Below are 24165 nucleotides of genomic sequence, written 5' to 3'. Positions count from 1 at the left end.
TGGGTAAAATCTTTGTGCAGGGTGTCACATGGATTGTTCTGCCTTGGGGGCCCCCTTGTCTCCAGTGGATCTCAACTTGGTCTTCTCTGGTCTTATTCTTTGATACTCTCTGAAAAATTCCCTTATTGCTCCTTATATGCAAGGTTGCCTTTTTGGTTGCCATTAGCTCATCTCACAGGGTCTTGGAGTTGGCTGCCCTTTCCTGCAAGGAACCTTTCCTGCTTCTTCATAAGGATGATGTGGTGTTGAGGCCTTAGTCCTCTTTCCCACCTAAGGTTGTTTCTTCATTCTCTTAAATCAGGAGTTTGTGTTGCCAACTTTTTTTCTCACATATATATATATATATATATATATATATATATATATATATATATATATATATATATATATATATATATATCAGGAGTTTGTGTTGCCAACTTTTTTTCTCATATATATATATGAGAAAAAAAGTTGGCAACACAAACTCCTGATATATATATATATATATATATATATATATATATATATATATATATATATGAGAAAAAAAGTTGGCAACACAAACTCCTGATTTAAGAGAATGAAGAAACAACCTTAGGTGGGAAAGAGGACTAAGGCCTCAACACCACATCATCCTTGTGAAGAAGCAGGAAAGGTTCCTTGCAGGAAAGGGCAGCCAACTCCAAGACCCTGTAAGATGAGGTAATGGCAACCAAAAAGACAACCTTGCATATAAAGAGCAATAAGGGAATTTTTCAGAGAGTATCAAAGAAGACCAGAGAGACCAAGTTGAGATCCACTGGAGACAAGGGGGCCCCCAAGGCAGAACAATCCATGTGACACCCTGCACAAAGATTTTACCCAAGGATTTAGACACACTAGGTCTCTGAAATGGAACAAGGAATAAGGTTGTTTCTTCATTCTCTTAAATCAGGAGTTTGTGTTGCCACTTTTTTTCTCATATATATATATATATATATATATATATATATATATATATATATATATATATCATAAGCAACCAAAGGAAAAGGTGTTTCAGTCTTTGGATATTCTTCTAGCTGTTTGAGCTTATCTGAAATTTAAGGCTTTTTGTTTGGACAGTCTGATTTCTTGTGCCAAAATGTTCTCATAAGGGTCAAGTTACTTCTCGATCCATTATTCTGGGTAGATTCTTCAGTTTATTACTCAAGCCTATGGTATCAAGGGCAGGGTTCTTCTTTTCAGTCACGGCCCATTCCAACAAGAGTGTCAGTGCTTCCAAGGCTATTTAGCACCAAGCTTCTGTTGTTTAAGTTTGTAAGGCTACTGCCTGGTCTTCTCTTCATGCGTTTACCAAGTTCTATCAGGTAGATGTTCACACCTCTGCAGACGCCAGTGCTGGGCAGTAGGTCTTACAGGCAGCTTGCAGTGGGATTATCCGCTTCTGTTTCTGAGTTTTGGGCGTGTTGGACTTGTTGCCCACCACCTCATGTTCAGTGTTTTGGGACAACGCAAGTGGTCATAGATATAAACTCCTCTGTGACATGTGATTACGATTAGGAATTTTGTTTTTTTGGGTTACCTGTAAAATCATTTTCTTGGGATACATCACAGGACACAGAGGTTGCAGCACAATCCAAGTAGTCATGAATAATAACTCCTCTGTGTACTGTAATGTACTACAAGGAAAGAATTTTACAGGTAAACCAAAAATCACAATTTTTCAGGGTACTGCTAATGCACAATTAATGTTTCTAAATGTTCCCCATAACATAGCAAATCTTCATCTTCTGAGATCAGTTCCACTTTAAATCCTTCTTATATTGCTTTCTCTATACTTTGTCATAGGTAATTTTACTTACAGTACACTCTCACTGATTTTATTCAATGACTTTTAATGACTGTTGTCAGTTACATATGGTATTGATTTGGTGTAGATAAAAATCAAAATAGTCTCTTTCTTCTTCCTTTTCAGCATTTAAAGATCTACAGCTTATTGACCTTGACAGAGGATGGAATGTAAACTGTCTTTGCAGGCCATATTAACAGTGCATCTGATTTAGATTTTGCAGCAGATATTGTCTAAATTATCAGCCATAGCCCCAGTATCTGCACTTGTTCCATAAAGATGCAATATGCGGTTTGTATCTCTAATTATAAAACAACATACTCTAGTGTTAATTTAAAGAATACATGTCAATGCATCGCTGCATTATCAATGTATATCAATGCATTAATATTAGTAAGTCCCTCAACAAGGACAACCTAATACATACCAGTGCTGTACTACCTGGCATTGTAAGTTCTGAATTTCTGGTATGCCCACTAATGGCTATATACTCCAATTTTCAAGGGCTCAGAAAAACTCTAAGGATAGAGTTTCTTCTACGCATAACCAATTAAAAATAGCATGGACATTTTCACGAAAGTTCTTACCTCCTGCTTTCATGCACCCAGCTTGAGTGCTATCTTTCCTGATGATTTGTTATTTCACAGATTACTGAGAAATCTCTCTCAAATGTTTAATGAGCAATTTCTCTCTTTTGCTGAGAATTCTAGCACTATTTACAGCAACAGCATTGTCTGAAACGTGAAACTCATTCACTGTTTTGTCACCCTGTTTGGGATATACCCTTATATCTGTTATGAAACCATCATCTTTACTTTTACACATGGTGACCCTGAAGTAGATTTCAGCTCTCGGCTCTTAGTTCACATCTTTGAAAAACAGTCTGTTTATTTTCCCTCAGCTGCTTAAGGCTGGCAATAGACGGACTGAAATTCGATCACTTTAGGAGGAACCGGATAAATTTTGAACCATCTATGGACAGGATGATTTTTTTTGTACGATCACTGCTGGTGGCTATAGGATCAGCATAAGCCTCAAATGCCAGGATGCTCTTTAGATTCTACCAGTTTTCTCCTTTGTTAGTTTTTTAGCTTTTCATTATTGTTTAGAGAACACTATTATATGGAAATGTTATTATCTTTTTTTGACCTGCTGCCTTATTTACAGTGAATTTCTCACTCTATGAAATATAGGGGACATACATACCTCTCTGTTTAAAGCGGAGTTCCACCCAAAAGTGGAACATCCGCTTTAAGCACTCCTCACCCCCTGACATGCCACAATTGGCATGTCATGTTTTGGGAGGGAGTGGGTACTTAGTTTAGAGTGGGACTTCCTGTCCTACTTCCTTCTTCCTGCTCTTGGCCGCCTAGGCGACTCCTCCTCTCCCCCTAGGTGGCCCCTTCCTGCCAGCAATCTTCTGGGACACGTGACAGGTCCCAGAAGATTGCCAGGCCATTGGCAGGGCAACTCGCGTATGCGCACTTTGCTCCCAGCCGTAAAGCCGAAAGCTGTCACGGCCGGGTGCCCACAGTGGCTATGACGGCACCGGCGGAAAGGAGGGGGAGAGGAGCGAGGCTCTGGGCGGCCGCATCGCTGGACCGTGGGACAGGTGAATGTCTGTTTATTAAAATTCAGCAGCTATACTTTTTGTAGCTGTTGACTTTTAATAAACTAAAAAATGGGTGGAACTCTGCTTTAAGAACCATCCCCAGGATGTTTCTTGGTAAGACACCTTTTACGATGGGATTTGCCATCCCAGAAAATATGTCAGTGGGAGTAACCAACATGGTTCTCGTTCTCATGTTTTTGGTCTAATTGCTGACTTTAGAAACGTTAATACATAACGAGCAATTATTCCACAAGTGGTTTGAGACGGGTGTGCGGTGAAATAAAATATCTGTTCACCCCACATGCCTTTAACTCCTCTATTCAATACCCTGGGCAATTACACTGGGCTCATCCCCACATCTCTTTAGTTGGTGGATAAACAAAGGAATGATGCGGATAGGAGACTTTTAATATATGCACTATGCATTCTCTGGCTTATTTAATTAAAAAAAAAATGCATCTACCTTTGTTGGAATTATTTGACAGTCAGCTTACCTCATAAATCAAAGGTAAACTTAAAAAGGTTATTCGTCCTTCATCCTTGACTTTACTCAAGACTTCTTGCAAAACTAGAGATCTGGTGAAGGGCTGCATTTCCGTATTTTACAGCCTCCTAACAGAATCGGACCATAAGGTTTCCTATATGGAACACTGGGAGAGAGTCCTTAGTGCCGAATGGGACCTGTTAGAATGGCAATATATTGCAAACAATTTTTTTACACTATCTATCAATACAGCTCTGGTTGAATCCAATTACAAAACATTGCTACGACGGTATATGGTCCCAACCAGGATAGCTAAGATGAACATACAGGCCTCTCCCATGTGTTTCAGGAAATGTGGCCAGGTAGGCACCATGATCCATATTTGGTGACTGTGCCCCAAAGTGACAAGGTTTTGCATCAGAACATTTAACCTAATGCTATCGGTAACAGGGCGACATATTGCAAAAAATCTAGAGATCGCATTCTTCCAAAATGTAGATAACAATATTCCCAAAATATTAAACGCTTGATTGCTTACATGATACTAGCCGCCAGGATAGTTACTGCATGGTTTTGGAACCAGTCAACAATACATTTGACTATCTTAAGTAAAAACTAAATTGGATCATGATTAATGATAAATCATGATAAATTAACATGTACCCTCCATAATAACCAAGCCAAGTTTGATAAAACATGGCAACCAAGGATTAAATTATCTTTTGGTGGATGGATGAGGCTGGGGGGAGGATAACACCTCGACTGCTCTCAACCCCTTCCTTTCTTCTTTATGAACACTGACTGTTTTGATTGAACGGTCATCCGTTGAACTGTATTATTTCACTACATGGGGTTCTTCTGACCAATACACGATGGCTTACAGTAGATTGCTATATTTTCTCATCCAAACTGAGAATAACTATATAGCATCTGAAATGACTAAGTCTCTCCCATGGGATGTTGTGGGGTCATCTTGTCAATATCATATCCGAGTTAATTCATGATGTCCTTTGTCATTGTTTACACAGATACGTTACTTTACATTGACTGTAATGCTTCTTGTCAAATTTTTCATGGTAACCCTATTAATGTCTGGTGGTCCTGTGTTCTACCTCAACTTGTATGATTTATATTTTCTTTAAAAAATGAATTAACAGATTTAATTCTAAAGAGAATTTTGGATGATAAATTCAAGAGCTTTAACATGATGTATGACATCTTTTGAACAGGAAGTATTAGTCATCAGGATGGTAATTACCGAGGCTTGATTCAAGTGCCGGTTTGCCAGAGGGACTCAAACTTCCACTGTTGGACTGATCAACTGATGATGGGCTGGCCACATATGGAATTGTTCTTGAAACAGGAGGATTGGTGATAACTACAGTGTTCAAAGAAAAGAAGGTAAAACAATTCTGTTCAATTTCTTGCTAATAATTCAAACCTCCTGTTAATGTTTGAGACTGAAATCAGAAACAGCTAACACGTGTAAAATTAATATAATACATAAAATACAATATAATCAATCTTGTCTGATCTAATAAAAATGAGTGCATACACTCAAGCATAACATAAAAAAACAATGTTCAACACTTTGCTACTACAAACAATAAAAAATATATCTGCTGGGTACTTTTTATGTTAATACTAGTAACACAATATAACCACAATATAATTTCAGAAAAAACTGTTAATGGATTTTCCATGCCTCTAACAGTAACATAGGTCTGAAAATGCTATGAGATAGGAGAACCTATCTATTGACAACCTCCTAAAAAACACTAACCCAACACAGCAGCCATAGCAAGAGTGCTGCAAACGTGCCTTGTTCGTTTTTAACAAACTGTATGACCTGCACTTCGGCACTGGATGAGTGCTTCAAGAGAACGAGCCACATGATTTACAAAGAATTTTAAAAGAAAACAACTAACCCAAATGTCCGCCAATTTTTTATAAAGGCAAACAAATAATCCAAAAGGTCTTCTATCTTCTCTGTCTCTCACTGGCTCTTCTTTTGCAAACTTCAGGGATAATTTTGGGGGAGCAAGAAAACAAAGAAACATTGTAGAAGGCCATGTACAGTATTTTCTATGAACTGTGGCCAAACTCCAACTTCCTAATAAAAGTAAATTCTGACATAATCCATCTACTGATGCTGCACTCCGGGATACCTCATAGACTCCCTCAAGAGTTTCTGCTATTCCCCTTGGTAACGACTGAGGGAATTTCTACATTCTATTCTTCCTGTGCTCTCTTGGGTTCTCCTTCTTCTTCCCACCACAGTTAGGCTCATTTGAGCCTTCTGGGCAAATTCTTCCTTTTTTTGCAAGTGCATTTCAATCCAGTTTAATGACATGAGCTGCCAACCTGAATCTGTTTAACTTGAATGCTTATTATAATATTAAGGCCTTATGCACACTGAGCTTTTGCTCAGCTCCTCTAAATGGCTTTTAGAAAAGCTGCTAAACACATGCAGTAAAGGCTGCATTTTTCACATTTTTATGCACGTTCATTTATGCATCCTATTGGCCAGAATTTATTCTGCCCATTTGAATGTATTAAACGTGCAAACACACCTAAACCCATCTACCATTAAAGCACGCTTATGCACATGCATGTGTTATTTCTGCCCAAACACTCCTCTATTGAACGTGTTAGTGATGCTTTTTTTTCAGCCTGTAAATGCTCCTCTTCTAAAATCTGTGTAAACACCTATGTGTGCATGGACACATAGGCTAACATACAGCTGTGTGTACAGGCTGAAAAAATAAATGCCAAAATGCCTGTAAAAGCTGTGTTTTTTCTGCCCTGTGTGCATGAGGCCTAAAGCCATCAAACAGCTGACAGATCCCAAATATGGTTCTGCAATGCTACCTTTCATCTTCACATATTACACTAAAAACTTTCCAGAAACTTTCTGCTTAAGGAACTCAAGCAGCTTGCCATCTTTTTTCATGGTCAGCTCCTCCCAACTATGCAGCTTGACCAATCCTATTCAAAATTAAAACTGTGCACCATGTCATTGTTGGTGTGCTGATCCCACCTGTTTAGCTATCACTGAAATTCAAAGGGTTCAATGCTTCACAAAGAGTTAAGCTCTGTTAACTGTTAAAGTAGGTACATTATCCTGCCAACATGCTTTTGCAACCCTTCAACAAAAAACAAATTGATAGTTTTGGCATGTGGTCTGTATTTCATTGTTTCCAGTGTTTATGCACACAGTTGCACATTTTCCCTGATTCTAATGAAGCTTTTTCTAGAAAAAGCTGCAAGTCAGCTTTTCCCACTGACAGACTTATCTTCCAATCATAACAACAAAAAAACATGTAAACAGAATTGAAATACTCAAAATGATGAATATTTTTGCAAAAGGAAAATAAATGACTTGATATCCACAAATACATTTAATTCAACTTCAAAAAAATGTCATTCATTTTATTACAGTGTTATATCCAAAAGATAAAAGGCCTAAATAGCATAGTAGATTTTTAGATTTTCTGAAAAGTATTTGGTTTTCTCAAAAGTTTTTGTTTTTAAAGTACCTGCTTGAATCCCAAGCTCACTTGCTCGAGAAGATGAAGACATAAAATCTTCATCCCATATAGGAGAATTCAGACTGTAAACCTCCTCTTCCAGCATAGACAGGAATCTAAATCAGAAATATACCACATGGTTACATAAAGTGTAAATTTATACAATAAGGATGTAATAAGAAACTAAGCAGATAAACTTTTATGACACATTAACTCGTCTGATTATACCAGCTGCCCGAGCTTGACAATATAATGTACAGCAAGCATTAACTCTTCTAATTTTTAACACAGCTTTGACACTAATCTTCAACTGTTTGTAATTTAAATGTGTGATGGAGTCTTTGTGGTGTGTTATGGGTAGTATAGATGGTGATGGTATATGGCGATGATGTAGTGTTGTGGTGCAAAGGATGATGGTTTCCTCCTCCTCAGGAATTCACAGTATGCATGTGTTTGTGACAGCTAGGGCACACTGAAGATGTGACATGACACATTCTATCATCCAATGATGCCTGATTCTCTCATTCAATGATGCCCATGTTGCCACATTTCTTGCAATAATAAAACTATTATCTATGAATGAGATAATGCTTTCAAAATGTTCTTATACAGTATGTATATGCAATCAAAAGTGTCTTATACCTGCTACTGTTTATTCGCTTTTAGTGTGCTGAGTTAAAAAGCGGGGGTGGGGGTTCAATTTATCATTCCCACCTTAGGTGCCGGAAGACCCTGTCTCGGCACTTAGCACAGGAGTGACATCTCCAATCCAAATCAAATCTTTTAAAACTAGCAGTCAAAAGTAGCAGTGTCTTAGATCTCACACTGCAGATATGTAGCTATGAGGCTACAGAACAGGGATGCCAAGGCACCCTCACATACCAAGAAGTGTACTGCTATTTTTAAGGAGGAATTTTAACTTACAGTTCAAAAAGTTTCTATAACACAGAAATTCTTCATTTTTTTTAGTTAATTTACACTTTAAAAGGCACAAGAATAATACTGTATTATATTAAAACTTGGTGCCATTAAGTAACTTAATTTTGCAGTAAACCATAAAAACATAAATATGAAAACCCACTCTGGGCATTTGTTTCTATTCTGAGCAACTCACTGTTCATTTCCCCATCTGGGTCTTTTGAGAAAACGCTGTGTATAGTTCCTCAAAAAGAGCATTGTTATAGCAAGTATATCATTTTTGCATGTTATGAACTCAACTTGAAAACGATATTATATTCGCAATGCAAAGCATTAAAAAGGAGAACATGTAGTGTGTTTGCCTCTATTGTCTGCTAAGCTCTCCCTGCTATCCAAAGCAACAAGGGTGTATTAAGCAACCATATTTTATGTTAAAGATTTTGTTCTTTGGAATTTCCCCCTCCAGTGGAATGTCTGTTAGGAACAGTTAGCAAAATCCGCAGGATGCCAAGCCAAAGCCGCAAGTGCTGGATGAGCTTCTACATTGAGCTGTTTGTAAGAGCCATGATATCTGCAATAACAAACCTATTTCAGTATAGGCTACTACTAATGTTTACATTTTCACTTCTGGCAGATACTGTATGCATACATCTGGCTGGAGAATTTACACAGAATAAAACAACACAGGTGTTCTGGGATTTGTCATACTTTGGGAAGTGAGTCAGTATTAGTGTTCTCTTCTCCTGTGGCAGTTTGTCTTTCTCCTGTCTGGCCTGTTCCAGCAGCTGACGTCTCATTACAGTGAAGACAGAGCGCAGCAATGTGCGGCCAAACACCTGTGTTGTTTCATATCGATGCAAGCTGTCACAGAACTGGGGGACGTTGCAGTAGCAGAGCCACCTGCAGTAATAAAAACAGACATTTCATTATTTTTCCTGAACAAATACAACATTTTCTTTACTCCAAAAGTATATTTATCCCCTATTCTGAAAAGCAAATAAATAAATAACCTGAACATTCATTAAATGCTACTTAATGAATATTTGTGTTTTAATGAACACTTATTTGTGTCTTGTAACATTTCCAGTGCACAGAATCTCCATCTTCATAAAACAATAGTCTTGTCAGCTTTTTTGCGTCCATTAAACATTGAAATCTTTTTTTTGAAAAAATAAAAAAATAAAAGCCCCCATAACAACCTGACTACACCACTCAACTCAATAATACAATATATTTTACTAAAACTGTACTCCAGCATAAGCAAATATTATCTAAATACAAAGAGCATGTTTATTTTTACTCAAGTGTTGGTGTGCTGTACACATTATTTCCAGTTCTGTGCAGTATTCTTGTGTAAAATTTTGCTCTGTGATATTCAGGTCTTGTATCTGCTATTGAGCAATATATTTAAAGAAAGGTTTTTGAAGCCAAAGTTTAGTTTCAAAAGCAATAACATAACATAATATATTACTAACCCCTTAGTAACAAATGTTAATGCCTGAACACAATTTTGCAACTTTGACATGTGTTAGTAAAACTGTACATATCATCACAACTACTTTGTGCATTCAGGTGGATTATGCAGCGTTTTTTTCAGGAAAAAGTGACCTTTTTTTGGAGGTAAATTGTAGTAGATATTTCCTGATTTATTTTTATTATCAAATGAAAACTGGCCTAAAATAGTGTAAAAAAAGATATATATTTTTAATTTATTACTTGCTACTACCATAATTTACCACCAAAAAAACAACCCAAAATAAAATCTGCTCCTGATGATTGCAGCAAAACCACATATGTGTATGTTAGTTGTTGTTTGTACCCGTAGTACAGCCCAGAAACAATAGTGGTAATTTTGCTTTTTTTATCCTACCTAAAATACACTGACACTGATATTTGTTCTAAAAAGTGTTGCTTTCAAAACAAAAAAAATCCTGCCCAAAATACACTGACCCTGACCTTTGACCCTGACCTTTGACCCAACCCTGACACTGACATAGATTAAACCTTGAAAAACAGAAGGAAGGAATCATCATGTGTCTATCAGGTAGTGTGGACTATCTGGAGAATGAGACTCTGTTTTGCTAAGCTCCTGCAGCTATTTCTGTACCTCAAAGCAGATGAAAACCCTAAACCCAAGCGTGGGACTGGTATATTGGCAGTGGGCCGTTATGTTGTTTTGATTATACCATGATTATGGACTATCTGCTTTACTTTTGCAGAACAAAGCTGCTCTTTTGTTTCTTTGTTTTGAATGTCCAATAAAGACTGTTACCTTTACTCTTTTACAAGTGATCTCAGGCTATTCAGATATTATATATATTTATTTTCTAAACAAGGGGGGTCTAACATGAACATTAGGACTATCTCTTTAACACGAACAGCAATAGAGACTTGACAGTAGTTTCTTACTACTTTTGGCTTTGTATACACTTTAAGCACTTTGAAGTGTAGCTCATACTCAAATTTAAGTAAAGTCTAACAATTGTTGGCATATCGGCTACCTGGCTCCTTAGAGTTGCCCAGCTATTTACTAATGCAATAGGTTGATATTAATAATTAAGATAACAATGCTGTCATATTGACAAATATACTAATAATTCTTAATTTCATAAAATGTTCATTATTTGAAGAAATACAACAGAAGGAACTATACAGTCTACTGCATATTTAGTTTGATATGATGTTTGTTCAGCTGTACAAGATTTATCATACTGACACATACATTTAGTAATATTTTTGCTTTAAGCTATCCAGGTACTTCCTATTTACTTAGGGAAGTGAATGTTTACTCAGCTATGGAATAAATAACATTACCTAGTGTAGTTGACTTTATATGCAGCAATGTCTTCTGTCGAGGATCTCTGCCTTCTCTGTGATGGAGTTTCAAGATGCCAGTAGTTGATACGGTTGAGAAACATTTTAGCCAGCTCTAAAATAGTTTGTCTTTCCTTGGCAGGTAGATGGCTAAATTTATATTGTACAAAATTATTTACACCCTTTAAGAAGATAAAACAAACCAGAAATATTCATATTAAAATACTTAACATATACTATATTTATCACATTTTTGTTTTGTTTTCTATTAAACAAGCACAATACTGTGACTTCTAGCTATCATTTTCTAACTTGCAGTGAAAACACCACAGCAGAAAGAACTGGTGGTCAGGGTTCCTTTCCCCTGCACAGCAAAGATCACCATAGAGCTGTTTTATGGCAAATATAGTACTATGCTAGGAAAAGGGGCATCTAAAAAGTAAAAAAAAAATCTAAGAAATAACATCCTTTATGTTATTGTATTAAAGGTAGTTGCAGATACTATTTATATTGCAGCTTACTAGTTCTTAGATGTGGTGGCTGCATTAGTTTTCTTTTCTCTGGCGTCTTTCCTTTATTTGTAAAATTAACAGATCGAAAAGAAGCAAATAAAATAAGTTGAGTTTACATACATTTAACTTGAGCTAAACCCTCCTATTCCTTACAGGCAAGAAAGCTACCCTCTTAGCCTCTGTATGCTATGGTGCTGCACATGTGATCAATTGTGATACCAGACATTTGATGGTTTGACAGTTCAGTGAGAGTACAAGCAACTGTGACAGTTATCATTCACAACATTCCTCAAATGTAACTGTTTGGAGAAACAGTTAAAGTGGAACTTTAGTCAGAAAATGAATTCCTGCTAGATCACTTCAGGCTGACCCCTTTTGCAGGTATAGCTATGTAAAACATTAAAAATAAATGTCTATATTGTTTAAAATCCAGTCTCACTCTGCTCTGCACATGTTTGGTTGCTCTCCATCTTTAGGCATTTTTAGGCACTGTTGAAATTGTAGAGGCCGATCTGCTGACAGCCTTAAAGTGGAAATAACCCCTCCTATCCTTTAGAGCCAAGGAAGCTGCTTCTGTTTGAACTGCAACTGCCATGGTGCTGTACATATGATCAGTTATGACACCAGCTGTTTGATGGTTTGGTTGAGTACACAATCAAATCAAACTCTTTTTTGAAACTGGTAAATCGATGGGATTAGTTCCGCTTTATGATTTACAGCTGGAGCTTTGGGCTTCAGCAAAATGGCAGCCTCCAGCAAGAAGAAGCAGGGGCAATGCTGGAGTCAGTTTACAGCACACAGTAATTTTGGTAGCATAATTATTATGTAGAATGTATGTTCCTTGCTATAGAACAATATTTTTCATCAAGTTGATAAATCAACTGGTTTAGTTCCGCTTTAACTCCTTCCCGCCCTCCGGCCCTTTAAGAGCTTCTAAATGGCAGGCATTTATATCATGTGACCACTGTGATTGGCTGTTATGGCAGTCACAGGTTCGGAAAGCTCCCGGTTGTAAGTATGCATCAGGAGCTTTCCGGTCCCTGCCAGCACAGACAAGTGTTAAAGCCAACCCGCGAGAGGCCGCATATATGCCCTAGTCGGTGGGAAGAGGTTAAATACTAGTAATTAATAAGCAAAGTTAGCTGTTACAGTGAACCTACTGTAGTTTGTTCCTGCCATGCAGCAAGATGATATAATGTTATATTGTGTTCATTTGCACCATCTAGGGCTTACCATCTATCTTACATCCATCTTAGGTCTTGTTCACCCGGGGCAATGCATCCGTGTTATGTGCTGGACTGTGTTTGCATGTATCCCCTTTCCAGCATTCCAGTAGCAGTTTATTGGGATGCGGTGGCTGCACAGACACAGCCGTTGCTCCCAAAGTGACACCTGTGCATGTGCAGATGCATGGCACCGAACACATTCTGGGTGAGTTCGGGGACCTACACCCACGCAGATGTCATACTGGGATGCAGTGGCTGTGTCTGTGCAGCCGCTGTGTCCCCGTAGACATGAATGGGACTGCCTGCACGAGGATGCACGGAACACCTGTGCATCATCCTTGCAGGAAAACACAGCCCTGCATGGGGCATGGATGTGTTCGGCCCGTGTAAACAAGGTCTTTGTGGTCACCTGTTGTTATGTTAGTATGGATAAAGGAACTGCATCCCTGCACTGGTTTCTCAAGGCACATAGTAGCTGGAACTGTGGCAACAGAAAGGTGTGTCTTAACAACATTGGTATTAGGAGTCATAGGTGACACTTTAAATATACCTGTTCTATAACTAAGATGATACTAAAATGTGTCTGTACATATTTTTTGTGCTACTAAGTACCCCACGAACCCCAGGAGGTCAATATTAAGATTGTGATTTTTCATTTAAAAAGTTGAAGTATATCTAAAGGCAAGCCTATTTTTTTTGTTTGTTTGTTTGTTTGAGATAACGTAGATATACTTTGAGCTTTGGCATGTAAATTGTGTCTCTATATAGGAAAGTTGTTAAGTTGCTGTTTGTATATGGAGTTCTCTGGGTTTTGAGGTTCATGAGGCTGACTGAAATTGCATTTTTGGTTCTAGGGCTTAGATACTCTTTAAAATTACTATTATTTTTTTCTATTATTCTTTTATTATACCTTCATTATACATTAGTTGAAGTTATCTCAAAAAGTTAAAGTTATAATTAGGGATAAAAATTCAAATAAATAAATAAAAGGTAACACACACTCTGTGCAATGATATGGCACGGAAGCATCACTTTCATCTTCTTCTAGCAGTCCCTGCTGATGCTGTGGGTTCCTTCCCTCCTTCTGGTGCCTCCTGTAGCAACTCATGTGCTAAGGAGACACCTGTTCAGTCATGTGCTGAGTTGTGTATCCACAGACACACAACTCTAGAAAACCACGCCCCCACTCGCCCCTCACAAGAGTTTGACTGACAGCAGTTTCTCCTGTAAAATCAGGGAGGGAGGGGAGCAACACTGAAGCCAGCAGCTGGGACATGGAGCAAGATAATTGTTTAGGGACAGGGGAGTAGAATATAAAAACATGTTTAGAGTTTAGTACTACTTTAAATCAAAATGAATAATTGTACTAATATGTTATTGTGTTTTGAAAAAAATAAAAACTGTCTCCAATAACAACAAGGGCATAAAGCCATAGCAAATCATTTAACTGTCACAGGGCCAGTCTGCACAGAGGTCACTATAGTGTCTTTATAATAACTGCTCAAGCAGCAAAGCTTATGGCAAACATTTTAGGAAAAGTGGATGTATATAACGTTTAAACCCCTCTGCCACGTTGCTTGGATGAAAATTGGTATGCTGCCTTATTCATTATTATTATTGAACAGCACAGAGCTCAGGTTCAAATCCTAGGAGAGCCAGAGAGCTTTCCGATGCCTTTGGTATGAGGCTATTTCTATGTAATTACACTTATTAGTATAATCAAATTTCTTTTGTACTCTGTGAACCTGTCATCTCAAGGTTAAATTAGTTTAATTATAACGTACCCTGTTTACGGCATAGGATCCATTTCATAAGTACAAACAATTTAACTTGCAAAGTAAAACACACCTGGCTGGACAAAGTTCTTGCTGATAAAAACGTGCCAAATTTTAAAGCAAACTTATGCTTTGCCTATTCAGAGCAAAGCCCACCTCCCCAATAGCAGATACCTTTCCCTTCCTTTCCTCTTTTGTCGGGAGAAAGGAAAGGAAGCTCTGTGTAAGTTTCAGGTCCCTCTATTCGCAAAAGGGCTGGGAACTCGACACCCCCTGGATAATACTGCTGGACCAATGAAATACCAGCCCTATCTCATAAAAAGGGTAGAAAGTAGGTCATATGCTACCTAAAAGTACCAAGTATTCTTGTTAAGAAAGAAGATGAAAAAAGTCTGACGCGTTTCACACGTTTAGTACGTGCTTTGTCAAACTCGTCTTTTGAAGAAATTTTTGACAAAGCACGTAATAAACATGTGAAACGCGTCAGACTTTTTTGTCTCCTGCCAGTATTTCTTGTGCCTGTTTTTATTGATGATTTTTTGAATAAAGGAGCTTTTATCTGCATTATATGGGTGTGCAGCCGTCCAATCTTCTTCACGTCTTCACATGTACTCTGCAGCAATGACAGGGCGTGCACCCCATGCATAGCTGGATTGCAGACACCATCATTGCCGGTTCACCTGGAGCAGCAGGATTGTTTTTACCAAGTATTCTCATTACCCTCGGTGGCTGAACAGACAGAGGGAAGTAAAGTAATGGTAATTATGTACCTCCAGGACAGAGGCATTGCCCCGCAATATGTTAACATTTATGCTGCTGTTTTATTTTTGTTAATTTATTAAAGTGGCTCTAAAGCCTCAAGGTTCTTTACCTTAAAGAGCTTCTTCAGTTATATTTTGAAAAATGAGTCAGCAAAACTGTAGCTATTGACTTTTAATAAATAGACACTCACCTGTCCCAGGATCCAGCACAGTTTGTTCGGCTCCCAGTGGCAGCATACTAAGTGTGGGCAGCCGGCTGTGACTGCTTGCGCCTTCACAGCCGGTTGCTCATTGCGCATGCGCGAGCCGCACTGCACCATTTGATTGGTCCTGCAGCTTTCTAGAACCTGTGATATGTGTCAGAAGGCTGCAGGGAAGGAGGGGGCTGAACTTCCACTCAGATTGCTGTGGCAATCTGACCAGAAGTAGGGAAGCAGGTATCTGTCAAAACCAGGAACCAGGAACCCCCTCTAAAAAAAAGAAATATGTGACAAATGTGATGGAGAAAGGGAGGGGGAGGATGAGGTACTGGGCAGGGGGGGAGGAGCCAGGAGAGCCAGCAGGGGACCCGAGAAGAGGAGGATCAGGGCTGCTCTGTGCAAAGCCATTGCACAGAGCAGGTAAGCATAACATTAATTTTGTTATCTAAAAAAAAAAGTGAATGTTTAATATACTTTAACTATTCTCTACTGAATATAACACAAACTAACCAATATCCTATGTTAAAAGGGTAAAATAAGCATACAGAGTGCAGAGGCTACACAGTCCACCTTTTATTAGAGTTGTATGTTGTCAGTGGAGCAGTAATAATGATTTCAGAATGTCAGCTTTGATTCAGCATTTCATGTTTGAATATGTGCAGTTATGTGAATGGGAATTTAAAGTGAACAAAGGAAGTCATGCAAAACATCATTTGTAAAATGAGTGCACAACAACTCTGCTGAAATAAGAACTAAATTAGAACAAATATATTAGAAACATTACAGTGAGCCTGAAATTAATTAGACAGTAAGCATGCATATGCTATATATAATATTGTATGCATTGTTACATTTTTCATTAAATATTTTTTTTCTTTGATGGATGGATTATTATACACAAAAAATTAAATAAAGAGTTAGTAATATCTAACTGATTAGTAAGCCTCCTATTTTTTTGGGAAAAAATAACTATAAACTATATGAGCTGCAGTACCTACTGCATGAACTATTCACATTTCCAGCAAATAATTATAACTGGAAGATGATTGTGCTGATGTATCAGGCTCCGTACTACAACATACAGTATATGTAAGTCTTAAAACACCATACTCCACATTTACACTATCCAGTATTAAAGTGGTAGTAAAGGCCATTTCTTTATGTTTTACCTACAGGTAAGGCTATAATAAGGCTTACCTGTAGGTACTGTAAATATCTCCTAAACTTGCACTGTTTAAGAAATACTTATTCTGCTGGTTCTTCAGAGCCCTGGGCCGTAAACAGTGACTCCTGTGCGCACGGTTCAGCCATTCGAAGGACCAAAGCCCGCAACCCAGAGGAAAAGTTTAGTTTTTTTTCCGAATTTACTACGTTTTTATGTGATGGAAAGATTATTGTACTGAAAATTGTAGTTAAACGAGGTTGACCTATAAAAGGTATTTTTGTTTTCAATGATAATGTTCTGATCTCAGCATCAGAATCTAAGGAGGAGGAAAAGATTACCTCCATCACCAATACTTCCTTTGGTGAAAAATTGAACTGATATTCTATGTCCCAGTGATATGTTATTCTTTTCAGGTTATGATGTAAAGTAGTTGCTGCAAATGCTAGGAATATGACAGTATCTATGTAAGGTATTCCATACGTACTACAGCTGAATTCATAAATAGTAAGAGGCATATAATGAATATGTTTTTTTAAGATTAGGGCCTCATGCACAGGGGCAGATAAAATGGTGCTGCTGCTAGGGGTGCCTGACATTTTTTTTTTTTAATGGCCCTGAACGCAGCTCTAGATTATGTAATGTGCATTTGCACATTGTGTCATTTACAGGCGTATTTTAGAGCAGCGTTCAGGGGCATAAAAAATGCCCCAAACCTGCATTCAGAGAGGAGTTTTTCAGCACATATATAAATGTGCGTATAAATGGACTTATACAGTTAGGTCCATATATATTTGGACTCAGGCACAATTTTAGTTTTTTTTTCAGGTATTTACCAAAACATATTCAAGCTATAGTTCTATAATGGATAGGGATTGAAAGAGGGTATGTACATCCAAAAGGAATGATTTAGAAATTGCAGCTCTTAAGAATAGCCACACCCCCCCCCACACCTTTTCAAGGGACCAAAAGCGATTGGACAATTGAATCAAAAGCTGTTTCATGGCCAGGTGTGGGCTACTCCTTCGTTATTTCTTCATCAATTAAGCAGGTAAAAGGTCTGGAGTTGATTCTAAGTGTGGTATTTGCATCTGGAATCTATTGCTGTGAACCTACATCATGCCTTCAAATGAGCTGTCCATGTGAAACAGGCCATTGTAAGGCTTCAAAAACGAATCCATCAGAGAGATAGCAGCAACATTAGCAGTGGCCAAATCAACAGTTTGGTACATTCTGAGGAAAGAAGAATGCACTGGTGAGCTCAGCAACATAAAAAGGCCTGGACGTCCACGGAAGACAACAGTAGTTGATGATTGCAGGGTCCTCTCTATGGTAAAGAAAAACCCACTCACAACATCCAGACAAGTGAAGGACACTCTCCAGGAGGTGTGCGTATCATTGTCAAAGTCTACAATCAAGAGAAGACTTCATGAGAGCAAATGCAGAGAGTTCACCACAAGGTGAAAACCATTTATAAGCCTGAAAACTATAAAAGCCAGATCAGACTTTGGCAAAAAAATCTAAAAAAGCCAGACCAGTTCTGAAAAAGCATTCTTTGGTTGGATGAAACTAAGATTAATCTGTACCAGAATGACAGGAAGAAAAAAGTGTGGAGAAGGCTTCGAACAGTTAATGATCCAAAGCACCCAACTTCATCTGTAAAACATGGTGGAGGTAGTGTGATGGCATGCATGGCTTCCAGTGGCACTGGGTCATTGGTGTTTATTGATGTTGTGACAAAAGACAGAAACAGCCGGATGAATTCTGCAGTGTTTAGAGATATACTGTCCGCCCAGATTCAGACAAATGCAGCAAAGCTGATTGGACGGCGCTTCACAGTACAGATGGACAATGATCCAAAACACACTGGAAAAGCAACCCAGGAACTTTTGAAGGAAGAGAAGTGGAATATTCTGCAACGAGTCAGTCACCTGATCTCAACCCAATTGAGCATGCATTTCACTTGCTGAAGGCAAAACTAAAAGCAGAAACACCCACAAACAAAGAACAACCGAAGACAGCTGCATTTAGAGCCTGGCAAAGCTCTCAGGCCGTCATTGCCAGTAAAGGATTCTCAACAAAATATTAAAAATTAACATTTTATTTATCATAATATTCATTTGTCCAATTACATTCGAGCCCCTGAAAATGGGGGGACTGTGTATAAAAATGTTCAGAAAAATACCAAGACACAAAATTAGGAGTTTTGAGGTGCAAAAAATCTAATCAAATTGATATTACAAATTTTATAGTTTTATTAAAACTTACATGGTTAAAAAATGAATAACTTTTAAAACCAGAACATGAAAAGTCATGCAGTCACAATACAAAAGTTGGTTGCCTCTACATGTTTTGCCATAATCATGGCTTCTTCTGGAGCTTTTGTAGGACCTTTATACAATGTCACCCAAACGTAATCAAGGTTCCAAAGAACCCTCAGGGCCCGCCACGAGGTCCAGTGAGGTATCAGTGTGCCATAAAGGGGGGGACAATAGCCCAAAATTCACACCCTGTTGTGATAAGAAGTCAAGGAATTCACAGGCTGATAATTATATCACTCCTAAAACATATACTTCATATACTTGTGGTAAACTTCAAAAGGACCGTGCCATGTAAACACTTCCTTCGTTGAAGATAACCGTATTCCTTTCCTTAGTATCAATATGATACCATTGAACCGGAGAAGATCAATGTTAATTAATTCATCACAAGGGAGTATCCCTTTTCACCTTGGATTTGAAATCCTGCAGGTACCATACAGGGCTATTGGCCACATTCAACGAAGGAAGTGTTTAGATGGCACGGTCCTTTTGAAGCTTTTGCAGCTTACCACAAGTATATGAAGTATACGTTTTAGGAGTGATATAATTATCAGCCTGTGAATTCCTTGACTTCTTATCACAACAGGGTGTGAATTTAGGACTATTGTTCCCCCTTTATGGCACACTGATACCTCAATGGACCTCGTGGCGGGCCCTGAGGGTCCTTTGGGACCTTGATTACGTTTGGGTGACATTGTATAAAGGTACTACAAAAGCTCCAGAAGAAGCCATGATTATAGTGGAACATGTAGAGGCAACCAACTTTTGTATTGTGACTGCATGACTTTTCATGTTATGGTTTTAAACTTTTTTCATTTTTTAACTATGTATGTTTAAATAAAACCATGAAATTTGTAATATCAATTTGATTAGATTTTTTGCACCTCAAAACTCTCAATTTTGTTTCTTGGTATTTTTCTGAATATATTTAGGGGAGGTGGTGCTTGTAGAGAACTCTCAGATCTCTGGTACAAAATGTATTTTTGTGTATAAAAATGGTTGCAGTTCCTACAATTTGTACTTGATATTTATGTTCAACCCCTTGAATTAAAGCTGAAAGTCTGCATTTCAAATTGATTTTGGATTGTTTCATTTTAACTTTATGCTGGTGGCATACAGAGCCAAAAGCATGAAAATTGTGCCTGTGTCCAAATATATATATGGACCTAACTGTACTTGCCTACATGCGGGCAAAAATGAATATTCTTGCCAGTAGTATGAGTTTACGCTGATACGCATCTAAATGCAGTATGTGCATAAACGTGCATATGTAAGTTAATGAACGCACATAAAAATGCATTCATTCATTAATAGAATTGAATGCAAGTCGTGATGAAGTCGCCTCAAAGCAGTGCAAGAACCTTTTTGTAAGTCGCTGCGATTTGAGTCGCACCATTTAGAACGGTTCCATTGCAGTTAATGGGGTGTGACTTGTCATGAGACTTTAAACTCTCAAGTCACATGACAAGTCGCGGCAGTGTGAACCAAGCCTTAATGGGAGTACCTCTAGTACTAGTTAATTACCAACTGATATTTTTTATCTTTTTTAGAAACTATATTTAATGAATGATTAGCTGAAACTGGACGATTCTCTCTTTATATATTGAGGACACAACCCATATACCTTGGAAAAGGATTTAAAGTGACACATAGGGTATTACCTAACCACAGGCTAATGTGGAGTAAGTGTGGAATATACTGTACAGTATGGTTCATTTATGTGTGACGCTTTTTAGATATACATGGTTATGCTTTATCAACAGTTGGTACACTTGTGGGGCAGAAGCCATTAGTCCTGTTGTACACCTTCTATGTTCCTTCCATCCATGGCCACAGGTCTTGGGGTTGTTATGATCTCTTGCACTGCATAGTTATATTGGAGAATGTTCTTTATATGTTTGATGGGCTTAGCACAATACAACACACCCATGAGTGATGGTAAATTATTCAATATATGTACAGATGTGAAAATAATTCTAGTTCTGATGCCACTGATGCAAAGTCTTATACAATTCTTTCATATAGATGTTTTTTCCAACTTTAATGAAATATGTCAAGGAAAGACAGCCACTTTGACGAGACCAAGCAATTACTATCATGTGATATTAACAATATAATTGCATTTGGCTGTTTGGTGGGTGTGCTTAAAGGGTGTTATGATATGGCATGGTATGATGTATGGTATATGGCCCCACTGTTTTTTTTAAAAACAGGTAATTTTATTAATAAATATTATTACTCAATAACTGGTGGAGATTTGCTATACTTTTTTGACAGTTACTGAGAAATGATGGTATTGAAATAGTACCATATATTGTAAAAGAAAAACATATATGGTTCGTCGCAATAAAATGGAAGGGACGATGATACCAGTTTCTCTCTGATTGGATCTCCAATACGAGAATGAGTTTGAGAGCCATACAGGGATACAGATTGGTTCTTGTATTTGCCACAACCCCCCCCCCCCCCTTCTTCCGTTGCAACGATCACCTCCAACTGTCCATTGGATTCCCCATTCTACAAGTCCCCCTGCTGCTAGGGTCGCTTTCAGGATTGAGACAGGCGGGAAGAGGGCTGGTAAATATGTAATTTATGGCCCCATCCTTTTCTGAATGAACACAGTGAGTGATCGGTACTGATCGCTCCTGTGTCCATTCATAACTGAAACATAGTAAACTGTGTTTACTTTGCTTCAGTTTATGAATGAACAGGAGCCTCTGTCTCCTGTTCATTCATCTGCAGTGCAGCTGAGGCTACGGAGAAAGGAACTGGGAAATGTTTCCTCAGTCCCTTTCTCTGTCACAAAAGTGATATTTCAGGGGTCTGTTTAGAACCCTGATATTTTACTAAAACCCCACAACAGGACTGTTAAAAGTGCCATTTCCTAAAGAGGAGGGGGGAAGGAGAGCTTAAAGCAGAGCTTCCCCTTTTGGGTGAAACTCTGCTTTAAGTAAGACACAGACAGGAAACTAGCATTCTTCAAGGGAGACCTGCCATGGCAGCCCTCTTACCCAGCTCATAACAGTCATTTTAGGTTTAAGAGTTTTTTTTAACTATATTGCTGATTATTCTGAATGGCAGAAGAGATTAAAGTTGAAGATTAGCCAAAACCTTTTTTATTCTTCAGTTTTAGATTACAGAAAGCTTAGAGCCAATTTTTTGCTACCGTTGCTCTCCTTTCGAGACCAGTTATTTGGACAAGAAATTAAAAATAGGGAAAAAAACACCAATCCCCAATTGAGTACTTTATTGGTTCCTTTGTTTCTGTATTCTCTCTTTTCCTGTTCCAAGTGGCACCAGTCATCAGAAAGCCAGAAAACATGAACTGAAAAATGTTTCAAAGCCCCAGGCAGCATATATATTCTACAGGACACAATAACTGCATACTCTGCACAATAAAGTTAAAAGGGTACAGTTAGGGGGTCATATATATTTTAACTAATAGGAAAAAAAGTCATTATAACTGCGATTACCTGTTCAATGCTAGGCTTCTCAAATGGAGGACTTTCCAATGATCCTTCCACCACAGGTTTCCCCATTTGTAGAATGCATTTTCTTAAAAGCTTTGTGTAAAGAGGAATAAAAAAACAAAAGAATTGCTTGATTGGCTTTATCTTTCAGATACAAGCATCTCCCATTACACCAACTCATCTTTCTTGCACCATTAAATAAGTACCGTATCTATCAACATTAAACCTACCCTGAATTGTATTAAGTACCTTAAATAGATAGAAATAGACTTGTTTAGTATCAGCATCTTCTTCCTTGTGTACACAAGTGAACAGATATTCTACATCTAGTGCAATTCCCAGAAGTCTATTAATTTCCTCCTCCGACACATTCTCTAAATGGGAAACGTGTGAGGCTAAATAAAAAAAAAAGAAGCAACAGGGAAAAACAAGATCATGAAATCAATTGAAAAAGTGTTTAAAGTGCAACTGTGAGCAAAATCAAATATTACCTATGCAGTCTGTCAGTAGCATTAACACAGGAGTTTTTTTTCTGAGTCTTCCTGTAACACATTTTTATTACCTGTTGATCCTGCCAATAGATGTATTATGTTTCACATTTCCTTGAACAGGGTGATAATGTTGTTCATTCTGCTGTCAAAATGTGCAGCAGCACTGTCACCTTGTGGGCAGAGTAGTCATAGATATACACCTAGTTGTACACTTAGGCTTCATGTACACGGGACGTTTTACAACCTTTCCTGAACAATTTAACTTGACAGATAGCAACCGACTTTAAAAAAAGTCAGTTTTGCCGTGTTACTCACGTTTGGCAACTAGGAGCGTTTAATATATATATATATATATATATATATATATATATATATATATATATATATATATATATATATATATTTTTTTTTCTTTTCTCAAGTAGTCAAAAATGAAAAACACTTGTAAACGAAAGGCAGCTAAATGCGAGTTACCACGTTTACACGCGTTTACAAGCTGTTACAAGCATTTGGCGTTTAAAATGCCTCTGAACATCCGTTCTGAACGCATTTTTTTTACGTTCCAAATAATGCCTCGGAACTCAACTGCCTAAGGACTATAAACAACCCTGTGTAAATGTAATGATAAGATAACATAGAGGAGAGTTCAGGGGCAGCTGAAAAAAATGCCCAACTGCTCCTAAACGTCCGTTTACCAGCAGCAGTGTACATGAGGCCTAAGACTTTAAATAAGAGACAAACTAAAGCCCAACACTAGCTATATTTTTAGACAATTACAATAAGTTTTCTTTTGTCTTTTTTTCATCTTTTAAAATAAAGGTGAATGCCCCCTTTTATTGTGTCAAAGACACTCGGGGACCAAATTTTGGCCCTGAGCCAGTATTTAAAAACACGTTTTGTCGCACGACAGTTTCAGCAAAATTGCACCACGCTACATTTTGCCATAATTTGGAATCTTGGGCAGAATTGTGTCGATTTTGCCCATCATTTCAGATCTCCCAAGTGTGAACGGGGCCTAAACTTCATTAAAAAAAGCTGATCCTTGTGACCACTTCAGCAGTGTTATATGGTTTGTT

General features: G+C 37.9%; 1 protein-coding gene across 4 annotated transcripts in view; it reads right to left on the bottom strand.

The window, feature by feature from the left end:
- Window positions 1–24165, bottom strand: part of KAT2B (lysine acetyltransferase 2B) — a 140046-nt gene that overhangs the window by 51227 nt on the left and 64654 nt on the right. For all 4 annotated transcript variants that reach the window (XM_073630222.1, XM_073630221.1, XM_073630223.1 and 1 more), the window contains exons 3-8: window positions 22848–22993; window positions 22602–22691; window positions 11172–11353; window positions 9066–9257; window positions 7449–7555; window positions 5168–5287 (exon numbers count right to left, since the gene is read on the bottom strand). In XM_073630222.1, the coding sequence (XP_073486323.1) occupies window positions 5168–5287; window positions 7449–7555; window positions 9066–9257; window positions 11172–11353; window positions 22602–22691; window positions 22848–22993 (837 nt within the window). The remainder of the gene's footprint in view (window positions 1–5167; window positions 5288–7448; window positions 7556–9065; window positions 9258–11171; window positions 11354–22601; window positions 22692–22847; window positions 22994–24165) is intronic.

The sequence above is a fragment of the Aquarana catesbeiana genome, linkage group LG05, assembly GCF_042186555.1.
Source record: "Aquarana catesbeiana isolate 2022-GZ linkage group LG05, ASM4218655v1, whole genome shotgun sequence".
Lineage (NCBI taxonomy): Eukaryota > Metazoa > Chordata > Amphibia > Anura > Ranidae > Aquarana > Aquarana catesbeiana.
The sequence above is the reverse complement of the archived record's forward strand: the minus strand, read 5'-3'. Positions and strand labels throughout refer to the sequence as shown.